The sequence below is a fragment of the Rhinolophus hipposideros genome (assembly GCF_964194185.1).
Source record: "Rhinolophus hipposideros genome assembly, chromosome: X".
Taxonomy (NCBI): domain Eukaryota; kingdom Metazoa; phylum Chordata; class Mammalia; order Chiroptera; family Rhinolophidae; genus Rhinolophus; species Rhinolophus hipposideros.
Genome location: NC_138046.1, coordinates 79,091,522 through 79,106,161, shown reverse-complemented (window position 1 = coordinate 79,106,161; position 14,640 = coordinate 79,091,522). Strand labels below are relative to the sequence as shown.

At 34.9% G+C, this 14,640-nt stretch overlaps 1 protein-coding gene across 24 annotated transcripts in view; it reads right to left on the bottom strand.

Moving 5' to 3' along the window:
- Positions 1–1,327: 1,327 nt before the first annotated feature.
- ATRX (ATRX chromatin remodeler) overlaps positions 1,328–14,640 on the bottom strand; it is a 255,985-nt gene continuing 242,672 nt past the window's right edge. For all 24 annotated transcript variants that reach the window (XM_081043771.1, XM_081043772.1, XM_081043775.1 and 21 more), the window contains 5 exons: positions 7,894–8,043; positions 6,942–7,067; positions 6,078–6,173; positions 5,456–5,584; positions 1,328–4,188 (listed from right to left, as the gene is read on the bottom strand). In XM_081043771.1, coding sequence (XP_080899897.1) covers positions 3,910–4,188; positions 5,456–5,584; positions 6,078–6,173; positions 6,942–7,067; positions 7,894–8,043 — 780 coding nt within the window. In that variant the 3' untranslated portion in view covers positions 1,328–3,909. The remainder of the gene's footprint in view (positions 4,189–5,455; positions 5,585–6,077; positions 6,174–6,941; positions 7,068–7,893; positions 8,044–14,640) is intronic.

Genomic DNA, 14,640 nt, shown 5'->3' with positions numbered 1-14,640 from the left:
TAGTCATTTGATATAATTAGCTAAAGGAGATTGGAGCCAAGCTCTCTCTTCTTTCCGTGTTTCTATCAAGGAGGAGAAGCAAGGGCAGAAGGGTCTGGAGCAGAATGTGGAAGTGCTGCTGAGTAGAGACTGCTTGGAGTATGTGCTAGTTCCGAGTATTTATTCCTTCAATTAAAGCTTTATCTTTAATAAAAGCCTCAATTTCTATGCTGTCTTCCTTGGTGAAGTGTATTAGTCCCTGTCAGAGACAGATCCCTAGAGTGGGGGAGGGTGGGGGAAGGGTGATTCCCTTAGCCAAGGAGGCACAATGGTGTCAGGAAGATTATTCCAGAGAGGGTGGCAGTCTATATTGTAACTTTATGGCAGTACATACTTGGGGGAGTAAAACTCTTAGGCATGGGTGGGAGTGGGCATTGTTATTAGATCCAACATGAATGATGTGGGCAGTCTGGTTGTTACCTGGCAAATATTGAGCTTAGAAACAGTGTATGTTTTGGATTTTAAATTTTTATTCACCTCCATATAACAGTATATATAAAACGTAGCACACACAAAAAGCATTTCTGAAACTTGGGATTGGCACAGATTACAGTGTTTTGGGGGAAAAAACTTCAATTGTGAAAGAATTTTCATCTCTAAGGGTAGATTTGATTTCGAGATAGCCAAAAGTCACGAGACTAAGTCTGGTGAAATAAGGTAGATAATAATCTGAACATGTTTTTAGTGAACTAAGGATGTAAAAGGATGACCTATCTTAGAGTAAGTGTCTACAAACCTTACAACATGCCACCCTCAAAAGAAACAATGGTTACTGGGATAAATAAGTAATTGTTTTTAAAGTTTTGTTTGGGGCACAGATATATGTATCTGATTTTATGATACTAGAGGGGGAATGGATATAGCTAAAGGAAGACTACAAAATATTCAGCTTTTTTGGAGGCCAGGTAATAAGGTTTTCCATCAACCTGCTATGGCTTCAGGATAGTAAGCAGCTTTTGTTATCAAGTGTGGATCAGCAGCTCTGCTTGACTTAAAATGAGTGACGCAGCTGTTGGGAAGCAGAAAGTGGTGCTGGATTACACAGACAACCAAAACTCACACACACACACAGGCTTCCTGATAACGTAAATTATTTTTTGAGGTTAACGATCTCCTTTTACAGAATTTAGTATATAACAGATTAAAGAACCAAATTTCTTGACCTCCCAATATTAAATGACTAATTGTGCAAAAGAACCACCATTAAATAGGGCATCAAAAGCTATACATTTTCTATGAAATAATATATGCAGATTTTCAAAGCTGTGAAAATGCAATAAAGAGCACAACACATTTTGGTCACTTTATTAAATGATATTAAATAGTTTAAGTTTCAACTACTAAACAGCACTTTGAATGGTGAAAACACAGATAGTATTATTGTCATACTTGAATGCTTTTCTTTAAAAACACAATTCCAGTCCTTATATATATTACAAAACAGCCTTAAAGGAAGAAGTGACATCTTTTCTACAGTACTTAAGATACTCAATACAGAACTGAAGAGCAGTCTAACAGAAACGAAGGCAAGTCTTCACAGCTGTATGATTTCAGCAGCCAAAGCTGGATGATGGACCGAAACATTACTATACAACTGGGACAAAACATATACAATATCACAATACTAAGCAAAAACGCTTTACACCCAAAGAAATAAAACAGGTTACAAAATGTGGAGAATTTAGCAGGCAAAACTGTATTACAAGCAACATTTTAAATCATCATTTTTTAAGCCATTGCAACTATTTAAAACATCTAAAACAAATATAAAAATGAGCCTTTTTAGTATCTTATTGACGTGATTTTGTCTTTAAATATTTGTTAAAGCTTGATGTTATACTCAAAGTACATATTATATAGCTAAAATGTCAAGTGAGAAGAGTGTATGCAAAGTGGTCCAAGTTTTATTTCAAACTCTCTTATTCCAATTACTCCTTCTATGTATTATTCTTTAAGTCATAATTTCATCCATGGTGAAAAAGTTTTACAAGTTTGCCTAAAAATTTCACATCTATGTCTTTGAGCAAGTAATCAGACCATGTTGAAAGTTCCCAGGTCTAATAAATCAGGTTTAAAGTATTCTGGACTTGTAGAAATACCAACTGATAACAGTTGGCCAGAGTGTACTGTCTTCAACTATGTGTCTCATAAATCTTGTCTTTTTCATTTCTCCTAAAGTAAGCACACATCTCCCCCCATACCCGTGCCAATTAAATAAATTTGATTATATGGCTGTCATACTATCCAAATATACAGAATTTGTTAGTGATAATTCGTCATGGGGAGGTGGGGGGTGGATCCACCAAACCTCACAAATTCTGTATCACAAACTTAGTGCTCTTGGATGTTTTACTACTAGTCCTTTTCAAGATAAAAATGGAAATCTCTTAATCATCCAAACATCTCAAAACAGTTTTAGCTAATGTTAAACTGATTCTAATCCAGTGATACATAGAGCAAATCAATCCTCCAACCAGCTTTCTTTATTCTGGAATTCCTTAGGTGTTTCCAATACCTGTTACATCATCATCTCAAAAATGTCTTTGCCATGTTGAATTGACTCCCATAGTCAAACAATCTTTTTAAGAAACTCATGCAACCAAATTGTACATGAATAAACTTATAGGTTATTTTTTCAGGCCATGATTAAGAAAACAACATGTAATGATTTTCCAGTAAAACCTTATGAAAGGGTATTTGACGCATTGATTTTGATCAGAAAATTGCCTCACAGAAAAAAAAATCAAACTTTGAGACATAATTTAAGAAAACGTAGGGAAGTTGGGGAAAAGAACATGATGATGAAGAAGAGCATAGAAGCCAGTGATTCGTATCTTTAAGAGGAACTAATTCACAATACTGCCAGTACTGGGAATTGTTAAAGCACATTCCTCATGTGAACTTAAAGTCAGCAATGTTTCTGCCATTTTGATGTTGTTTATAAAACAGGGTGCGAACCTAACAACCACAACATCATCCTTAACCTCTTAAAATGCTAGAACTTGATTTTGTTAGATCACATCCCACTGCCAGCAACAGGATGAAGCACTAGCACTGGCACCAAGCATTTAAGAGATGTGCTTTATATTAGTGCCAGGAGAGAGAAAATTCATGTGTGGAAGATAATCCACAACCCTGAAATTTTACCAGTAATTATTTCAGCACATATAACTGAAAATAAAAAACGGCAGAAAGACTAAAGAAGAAACAGGAATTCTCTTCTTAGGCTGTACTTAAGGCTGTTTATATAATGCTAAGATAACTGCAAGACTCCTCCAAGTTTTAGAGCAGTAGTATTTAAGAATATTGCACACAATTCTGTGTCAAAGATAACCCTTAGTTTCTAACTTTCAGTCACAGAGATGATTTAGCCGGAGCCCACTTTCAGACTTCAGTCAAAAGAAGATTAAAACCATTTCAATCACTTTAATCAAGAAATGGATTAAGTATAAAAGTATTTAATAACTTGAGGAATCAACTCTAAGAACTCAGCTGTGTGTTTTTATATGTAAAGAATAAACATATAAATCTGTATTCTTTCTTAAATTTATCAATTTTATGGTCGCTAAAAGCAGGCATAAAAATTTAGAGAGGAAATCTGTGGAGTAATTACTGTCATGGAAGAACTTGTTTTCACTGAAAACAATTTGAAATATCTTCTGTACTCAATGTGTGTAAGAAGATTCTAGGCAACATCACTGACAAATGTCAGGAAGAAATGGTACGCCCTATTAAAAAAATTAACGTGGAAGATTGGCATTTAAGGGGACCAAACTATTTATACAGTTGAGTTCTGTTTAGTCATTGATTCCTAAAAAAATAAAAGATCTTTCTATGATTTTAACAATCCTTTAAGCTTTTAGTGCAAAATCACATTGATTTCCCTTGGGAAGGTCCTGGATTTTTGCTTCTCATTGGGGGTGGTGCACGCTGTAATGGAGGTGGCTGCATACCACCAGCCACTGACTGATACATTCCTCTCATATCAATCTGCTGGTAGTTAGAAGGATTCATGATTAAATTTGGAGGCTTTGGCATCATGAGGTGACTTAGTGTTGCTTGTTGATAAGTCATTTGTTGCTGTTGCTGCTGATTGTACTGCTGCTGGAGCCTTCGGTTCATAAGTATTCGCTGAACACAGCTGATTAACTAAAGAGAGAAAAGGGAGCTGTTACAAGTGCATGACCTGTCTCAAAGAAGCAAGTATCAAGTTTTTAGTTAAAATCAATTTGCTAAGGGGGGACCATACCAAAAGGAAAACACATTATTATTATCACCATTACTAATTTGATGGCATTCACAGGACCATTACTGTAGAAACCAGTTAGTAACACCATTTAGGGCTAAATTCTCTTAATGACTTGACTATTGTATTGCAAGCAGCATTTAGGTTAGTTGCCATAGTAACCTGTTCCCGCACTGTGATTAGTCTCAAGTATTAGTTACAGCACTTTTTGTCAAGTCTCTCTTCTTTGTCATTCTTTTGACTATTTCACATGATGACAGACAAATAAACATTTTTAGTGACAAACACCAAAGAGAAAAAGTACTTGCAGTGGGAATAATTCTTGTCTGGAATGTCTCAAATGTCCTAAGATAATTTAAAACCACATAATTCTACAGTGCTTTCTAAGTAAAATTCATGCCACAGAAATTGATTCCCTAGTGTCCAGAGCTGAAATTTTCCAGTGCAAGTAGATGGCTGGCAAACAACTGCTGGGAAAGATGATCAAGGATCCTGGAATATGCCAGTCTTTTTATTTTTTTATTTTATTTTTTAACAAAGTAACATTTTACTTTTATTGTGATAAAATATGCTAGCCTTTCAAAGAATAACATAATTTAGGTCAATAATGTTGTAATAACTGTACGGTGCCAGGTGGGTACTAGATTTATTAGGGGGAACCACTTCATAAATTATATAAATGTCTAACCACTAAGCTATATACCTGAAACTAATGTAAAGTAATATTGAATGTCAACTGTAATTGAAAAATAAAATAACATAATTTAGTAGAAACCTGTGTCATATATCAGCTATAGGCCACTCTTTACTCTCAAATTAAATATATTAAAAAGTATACCTATTTTGGGAAATTGTTTAAAAATGGTAAATGTGGTAAAAAGTCTAGCAGAAATTCCTTTTGAGATGTTCAGGACATATAAAAAATAAAATTATATGGAAGAGATCCTACATAAACTTCAAGGGGATCCATTTGGGAAGATGTTGCTGTTTTTAACAAAAGATATTACCTTTACTTGACATTACTAGGTTTTTTGACAAAATTTCTTCTGGAAATAACCAATAACCATCCATCCATTCCTATGAGGGATGGTTATTGACACAGGTCACCCAAATCCAGTATTATAAATTCAATAAAATTAAACACAACCGAGAGATAGTCGGAATTCTTACCATCTGTTGTTTTGTCAACACGTCATTGTAGATTGCTTCTCTTCGTTTAACATCAAGCTCCTGGCTGGCTTGTCTACTTAATGCCAATGCCTGTACTTGGGCCTCTGAGAGATTCATGTTTTCCTTCCACTAAAAGAAAAAAATCCTATGTACTTCTTATTGCAGCAAAATAATTAAAGTACTTGAAGATATTCAGAATTTTTAAAGTTTTCCCCCCTTTTTCCTTTAGTCTTTTTAAAGAAAACAATGATGGAAAAGCAGAGTACTATGTTGTTCACTGTTGTACAAGGGTTGGCTATCTCTGGAATGAAACTATTTGGATTTAATTTGTGCAATTGGTAATTAAAATATGTTTATGTAAAACAATGCATACATTTCTATGATTGATTTCACAATTCTCAGATTTCAACCATTTCTCGTGTCAACATCCAGGTAAAATTGTTGACTTGTGCTTGGAACTAATATCCAGTCTACTCTAATAGTATTTTACTATTACAGTTATAAGAATTATGTTATTTTCCCACAGAAGTAGTGAAGCAAATGACAATTAAAAATTAAAATAAATGGTGGGGGGAAGTGCATAAATTGCAAGCTGAAGTAAAACAATTGCCGATTAACTTACTACAGCTGAAATTATATCTTCAAGAGGCTGAATCCTCACTGCTGTCACACTGTTTGTTGCTTCCACAACTTTTTCTCTTCCTTGATTAATGAGGTCCTAGAAGAACGCAAGAAATAAGTTATACAGGGTATGTAAAAGACAGCATAGTTTTAAAGTACAGGGATCCTTCCTCTTTCCAATTTATAGCACTTGGTTTTAAAACTCTTTAAGTAATTGAAAAGAACAGCAAACTTCAGCATTAATAAAGTGGAATAAAACTCATCAATGAGGGTCTTGTCAGGAAGATAAAAGTTTGGTTTTTATTGCACCAACAATTCAATAATTCAAATGATTGCATAAGTACATTTTAAAAAGGAAGCCACAGATTCAACTAAGTTATTAAATTATTGGTATAATAAAACAAAATTTTTCCTATTTAATTCGTAATGGATTCTAGTTTTAAATCACTTACTTCATAATACTGGGCATTATATATTTAATGCTGCATCTACATGGCATTAGAATGTAAATCAGTGTGTATATTTATCCTACTCTCAAACTTTAAGCAAGCAATTTGTTTATTCAAAAAATTTTATAACTGAACAAAGCGCTATTTCCCTAGCCAGTCAGCTGCCCTATTGTTCCTTAATTAAAATAATTCAAACTACATTAATTCAAGGCCTGATTCCCTTGTGCTCTGAATAAATCACATTTTACTACACTATGCTGGTTCAGAAAGGTCAACAAATAAAAAAAAAATTTCTTAGTCTATTCGGAGGTAATCTTTTCGAGAATGTGATATTCCTGTATAGGGAACCCTCAACAACAGGGCACTTGAAATTGCCTTTAATTCAAGTTAAACTACTTTTGTACTTCACAACTTACCTCCAGCTGTTGATTACTCATTGCTGACAGGGCTCCCAAATTGAAAGGAATATAAGGAGTTTGAGAGTTGAAACTGACAGGGGGTAAATTGGTCCCAGTTGGTATGTTGAAACGCATGGTCAGTCCCTAAAAACAAAAAAATTATGCACTTCTACACTGTGATTTAAGACTTGAAATTCTACATCACCTACTGGTTTAGAAAAGAATCCACATTCTCAGATCTAGGAAATTATTAACACTCTTCCACACACAAACAAAACACCCTTTTCACCCGAAACCAAGATCTTATTACATGGAAAGCTTTAACCCCTAAAGGTGTACTCTTTTTCTGATAATTCCCACAGAATGGGGCAACTGAGAGAATTATGATGAGACTCCTAACATCACATTAACGTTAAAGAAGTTTGGTACAATGAGTTAGGATTCAGGTATTAGGATAAGATTTCCTATGCTCAGGCACATTTTCTCTCAAGTGGGTTGGTGTTTAAAACAGATATGGAACTATTTTAAATACTCGTAAAGTTGCTGCTGGAGATTGACATTAACGTCTAAGAACAAAATATTTTTGTGTTGTGATACATATTCAGTCAAAATTTAGATTTTATAGTACACATGCTGCATATACTCCTACCTACAAACTCTAAGCTCCTGTATGTCTATTATTACAGTGAGGGTGTTGAAGGGAGTTAAGTGATGCTAAATATATACCTTCCCACTAATCTCTCAATTCAGCAAGTGCTAAGCAGAAATGGGGTTACCACTCTTTAAGTGGAAAATATTTTCTTCTCTCTTCCCACCCTACCAACCAAAGGTAGCCAAAGCCTGTAAACAGACTCTCGTATCCAGGGTCTCTGTTTCTGAAATCTCACCTGTTCCAAATACGACCCTTTTCTTCCTCACTGGTCTTTCAAATGACTAACCAAAACAAAAATCAAAAAGCATTTCAAATTACCTTCTTCTCTGCTTCATACTCAGCCCAAGCTGCTTTTCTTTCTTCTTCAGTCAACTCTTCTTCTTCTTTGTGGTCCAAAAGAGAATCATGCTCATGATATCCTACAATGTGTTCTTTATGTATTTGAAGAAGTTCTGCAAGTATGGTGTCCTGTTTAGAGGGGTTGAAATAACAGAATTATTTTCTTCCTCTGGATCATATCTAGTCTATTGTTAGACTAGAAACTGGCTGTTCTACATATTTCTGGTATATATGATAAATTACGTAGAAAAGTTACTATACATGCAACACCAGCCTCTTATGTAAGAATTTCATTTATATTGCATGCTTTAGGGATTCAATTGTTTAATGACTACTTTCCAGCTTTCAAGATTTTTTTCCTCTCTCACTTTTTTTCTAATTTTTTCATACGTAGTTTGTTTTGTGCTTAGTTCTAAATAAGTATGCTTAAATCAGAAATTACATTGGATGTACTAAAAATCATGGCTATGGCTGTTCCTGTTTATACATACTTAATAGTTTTATTTTCACAATCACTTTATCTACCAACCACTATACTAACAAAAACCAAATCTAAATTAAACAGCTACAGGACAGTTTAACTGGAACATAGTCTTTATATTTCAATTGTAGGAAACTCAAAAATAAATTACACTGTACGGACCCATGGATCTAATTTAAACTGATATACACTGTTAAGCAATTTATTATCATAGGTTTTTTTCAATTTCATGGTGTCTGAAGTCATTCTTTTAAAGTTAAATAATCAAAATCTTAAAAATTGGGATCATTCCTAAAATTTATATGGGACCATAAAAGACCCCGGATAGCCTCAGCAATCTTGAGAAATAAGAACAAAGTGGGAGGTATAACGATACCTGATTTCAAACTATACTACAAGGCTACAGTAATCAAAACAACATGGTACTGGCATAAAAATAGATACATAGATCAATGGAACAGAATAGAGAGTCCAGACGTAAATCCATGCCTATATGCCCATCTAATCTACGACAATGGAAGCAAGAATGTACGATGGGGTAAAGATAGTCTGTTCAATAAGTGGTGTTGGGAAACCTGGACGGACACATGCAAGAAAATGAAGCTGGACCACCTCCTTACACCATATACAAAAACAAATTCAAAATGGCTTAAAGACTTAAATGTAAGATCTGAAACCATAAAATATCTAGAAGAAAATATAGGAAGAAACTTCATGGACATTACCCGGAGTAAGATTTTCACTGATATATCCCCTCGCGCGAGCGAAGTAAGAGAAAAAATAAACATGTGGGATTACATCAAACTAAAAAGTTTTTTCACAGCAAAGGAAACCATCAATAAAACAAAAAGGGATCCTACTCTATGGGAAAAGATACTTGCCAATGATATATCTGATAAGGGATTAATATCACAAATCTATAAAAAACTTACTCAACTCAACTCCAAAAAAACAAACAACCCAATTAAAAAATGGGCAGAGGACTTGGGGAGACATTTCTCTAAAAAGGACATACAGAAGGCAAGAAGACATATGAAGAAATGCTCAACCTCACTAACCATCAGAGAAATGCAAATAAAAACCACAATGAGATACCACCTCACTCCAGTCAAAATGGCTATTATCAATAAATCAACAAACAACAAATGCTGGCGCGGATGTGGAGAAAAGGGAACGCTAGTGCACTGTTGGTGGGACTGCAGATTAGTGCAGCCACTATGGAAAACAGTATGGAGGTATCTCAGGAATCTGAAAATGGAACTACCCTATGATCCAGTAATTCCACTCCTAGGCATCTACCCGGAGAAATCCAAAACTCCAATTCAAAAATCTGTATGCACTCCTATGTTTATTGCAGCACTTTACACAATAGCCAAGATATGGAAACAACCAAAATGCCCATCGGTAGATGACTGGATTAAGAAGCTGTGGTACATTTATACAATGGAGTATTACGCAGCCATAAAGAAGAAAGAGATCTTATCATTTGCAGCAACATGGATGGATCTAGAGAACATTATGTTAAGTGAAATAAGTCAGAAAGAGAAAGACAAGTACCATATGATCTCACTTATATATGGAATCTAAAGAAAAGACTATGTGAATGAACTAATCAGAGTCAGTTTTGGGGACGCAGAGAAAAAACCGAGAGTGGTTAGATGGATGTGTGGGAGGGGGTTGGGGATAAGGGGAAAGGTGAAGGGATTTGGAAGCAGCTGGTAACCACAAGATGGCCTCAGGGTTTTTCTTTTGAAAATTAATTTGGGGAAGGTATTCTATAATGTTGTAAAGATTTTGTTGGGTATCCGATGGACATGCGTCCTATTTGGGAGACCACCTCAGGGATACTGTGGATACCTGATCATGGCATTGTACATCAGAAGCTAAACATTAATGAATGCCAACTATAATTTTATATATATAATGTGATGGTTCAGTGTGAGGTCGGAGGGATAGTGGATGGGGGGAGGGGGGTTCACAGTATGAGGGATATAAATGATGAACGTCTAAGTATTACCTTGTTTTGTACACCTGAAACTAATAAATAAATTAATTAATTAAAAAAAAAAAATTTGGGATCATTGATATACTCAGTAAGAACACCAAACTTCTACTCTGTAATTATGAGAGAGACACAAAGAGAGATTGGCGGTGGGTTAAAGTGAACGACAGATATGTTACTTGCTAATATAAAATTAAAATATTCACAAGCTGTTTATTAAGAAATCACAGATGAAGACCTGAATATTTAAAAGGCAAATTAATTCATTCCACAAAAGGATTTTTCATAGCTTGTAACAGCAAGCTCCCTTAGAACATGCTTTCTAAATTGAATGTGAATTTAGTGACGGAACATAAATAATTACTTGTCGAAGGAAGGTATGGGAAGGTATTTAGCACATTAAATTAAATTTGTATCTAGTAATTCTTAATGCTTCCATACATTTTAGCATAGACAAAGCCCACACTTATGAAGAATCTTGTCTTTATATCTTAAATCATACCTAGAGTATAGGGTCCAACACAATGGTAGGAACTCAAATGTCTGTTAAATAACTCAAGATGAAAAATTTAAATCATGAGGCCCTAAGCTTTTTTTTCTGTACAATAAATGCTAACACTAATTACAAATATTCTGATATTTGATGTCATTTGATACCAACTTTTTATCTTGCTACCTCAATAAACACCTGAAATACTGACTTCATAATTTCATAAAAGAAAATGAAGTGGTTTTCTTTTCTTTTTTTTTTAGGGTTTTGTTTTGTTTTATTTTTCTTTCTTTCTGTCTTTCTTTTTAAATTAGTTTCAGGTATACACAACAATGTAATGGACATTTATACCCCGCACAAAGTGATAACCTTCCTCCCCCAACCTACTACCCCTCTGACACAGTATATAGTTGTTATAATTCCATTGACTCTATTCACTACGGTGCACTCCACATCCCATGACTCTCTCTTTCTCTCTATATATATGTATATATTAAATTATAGTCGGCATTCATTATTACTCAGCTTCAGCTTCAGGTGTACAGCGCAGTGGTCCAGCATCTACACAGCCTGAAGTGGTTTTCTTAATGGATACTGCTGTTGAGATTTTAGAATTCATTTTGACATGCATGTGCTATTACTTTTGTTAAAAACAGAAAACATTAAAAGACCATACAAATGAGAGGGCGCAAGAAAGTCTACTGATGGAATACATAGACACTAACAGGTTTGGTTCTTTTAAAACATTAATTAGATATTTCTCTCCTACACCAGTGTAGAAATCTGCCACCAGAGCTGACTTCTCTGACCTATGCCATATAGAACAGGTTTATAATCACTAGGTAGATCTCCAAAGTTCAGAGTTACTGACTAGGCAGGCAGGGCGATAGGCTAGTTTGAATTAAATTCTACTAAAAACTAATGCTTCTTTAGATATGTGACTCCTATGCTCACATCCCCAGAATAACTTGAGAGGTATATAATAAAACCAGATACCACTGACTAATATTTTCAGCAAGTGACCATGCCAAATACAGTTAGAAAAGCCAGCTCTTCTCCAAAATATCAAATAAATTACAAGGTAGAAATGTTCTATGGATAGTCCTTAATTTTACTTCTGTCTGGCAATAGTGATGCTCTTCCTTAACCATCGTCAAAAATTACTTCATTTCTCTAGGAAAGCAACCTAAGGGAAAGACCAAGAGAATGTACTAGGAACTTAATTTTCAGCTAGGCTACTGATTCTCCCTTAACACTGGATAATAACTTAGTCTAGCTATGACAGTAAGTAAATATAGATGAAATGCTCTCCACTCACATGTGTAACAGGGTGACTGAGAATAGCAGAAACAAATGAAACACTCAATTCACTGGAAATAAACACTATGCCAATTAAGTGTAGTGTTTATTTCTCAATTATAAACACCATGATTCATAAATTACTTTTTTGTGGTTAGAGAAAGCCTTTCCAGAAATGACTGTATGCAATGTACATATGCACATGCACACACTCATACTACGTTTCCCTGAAAGTAAGACCTAACCAGAAAATAAGCCCTAGCATGATTTTTCAGGATGACATCCCCTGAACACAAGCCCTACTGTGTCTTTTGGAGCAAAACGTAATATAAGACCCGGTGTCTTATTTTTGGGGAAACATGGAATATACCATTTTAAAAATGTCCGAGATGTAAGAGAGCTTTATCAAGTTAGTGCTTAGCATCCTATAATTTAAAAGTCCAAATTTATCACCTTCGAATTGGTAGAAACTGATATCCGGAGAGGCGAAGTAACTTTTCCCCAATCGCACAGCTAAGGATTAGCTGAGACTAGAAGTTAAATTTCCTGACTCCTACCTAGTGATCATTCTGTCACACTATAAAGAATGAGTTTTCTTTTTTAAAAAATTAAAGTTTATTGGGGTGACAACAGTTAGTAAAGTTACATAGGTTTCAGGTGTACAATTCTATAATACATCATCGATATATCACATTGTGTGTGTGCACCACCCAGAACCAGTTCTCCTTCCAGGATGACTGTTGTCTTGTAGCATAGTTCTTCCATTTCCCAGATCTATTCCCTTAGATAAAAAAGATAATCCCCTGAAGGATTCGGAGGGAGAAACCTAAGTAGGTCTATTTCTTTCACTTTTAACACTTTTGTACTTTTTGAAGTTTTATTAAAACAAGCATATATTAATTTTTAATAAATATATAAAAACTGAAACAAACACAATTACCAGACACAAACTTGTGGAAGGCCAGTTCATGCTTAGCCTAAACCAGGCATGAACTATTTTACCATTTTTATCTTCAGGAAATATTCATTTTAGCAGGGGTGTCCAAACTGCGGCCCGTGGGTCAACTGCGGCCCACAATCCATTGTTAATTGGCTCGCAGCAAATTCCAAAAATATATTTAGTTTACTTAAATAAACCAAGTGAGGCAATACGTACTTCACGTTGAGTGAGTGGCCCAGCTGTTTGTGTATTTTACCGCATATGGCCCTTGGTGAAAAACGTTGAAAAAAATTTGGACACCCCTGATTTTAGGAATCCCATTTCTCAAACCATTTAAGGTCTTCTCCCCACCAATTCCAGATTTGAGATCTATCCTATCTAGTTAAACATGATTACCTAATTAAGGTCAGATTACATACAGTGGAGGTTTAGCAGTATCTTTCCTTTTTCACCCACAGTCAATTAAAATGCCAACAAGTCAGGAAAAGTGCATGTGACTTCGTTTTGTATCACTAAAAAAATCTGGATCCTTTCCTAAATATCACCTCTCTCCTAACATCAAATCAAAAAAAATTCATATTCCTTCTACTAGCTATGACACTCCCTCTCTTCAAAGAAATTAACCTTTAATGGAAACCATGCTAATAGCCTATTATAAAACCTAGAGATAACTATGTAACATTTGTTGTATATTCTTTCACATACTTACACACTTACACACACTTTTACAAAAAAAAATGGGATTGTATTATACAGTTTTGAAACCTAGTTTTCTGCCTTAATATCTTTCCATGGACATCATTTTGCGTTAAATTTAACCTTCATCATTTTTAATGGTTGCAAGGTATTATATAGATACACTTTATCATCTATTTAATTTTTCTCTTAAGAGTTTATTAACACATTTAGGCTGCTTTCAGTTTTTAATTATTACCAAATCTACAATGAAACAGGTTAATGGATAAATTTTAATGTACTTCAATTAATGCACAATAATTATGCCAATACTCAAGACTTAGACAAATGTTTATCATGTTCATTTTAACAAAGAAAAGACACTACATGTAAGTTAGCTGACTTTTATTGGAACAAGATTCATTTACACAGAACTCTTTCTTTCCTCCAGTGCTGTGTGAGACACAAGTAAGAGAAAGACGATACAGGATTTCTGAAACAAATGGTTGATATTTCTCCTCTTTTAAACTGACTGCAGTATACTATCAATACAAGAAACAGATGATGAAATTGAGATGGCAAAAAAAGTACTTGTGGGGCAGCTGGACAGCTCAGTTGGTTAGAGTGCAAGCTCTTAACAATAAGGTTGCCAGTTCAATTCCCGCATGGGATGGTGAGCTGCGCCCCCTGCAACTAAGATTGAAAACGGCGACTGGACTTGAAGCTGAGCTGCGCCCTCCACAACTAGACTGAAGGACAACGACTTGGAGCTGATGGGCCCTGGAGAAACACACTGTTCCCCAATATTCCCTAATAAAAAATTCTTTAAAAAGTATTTG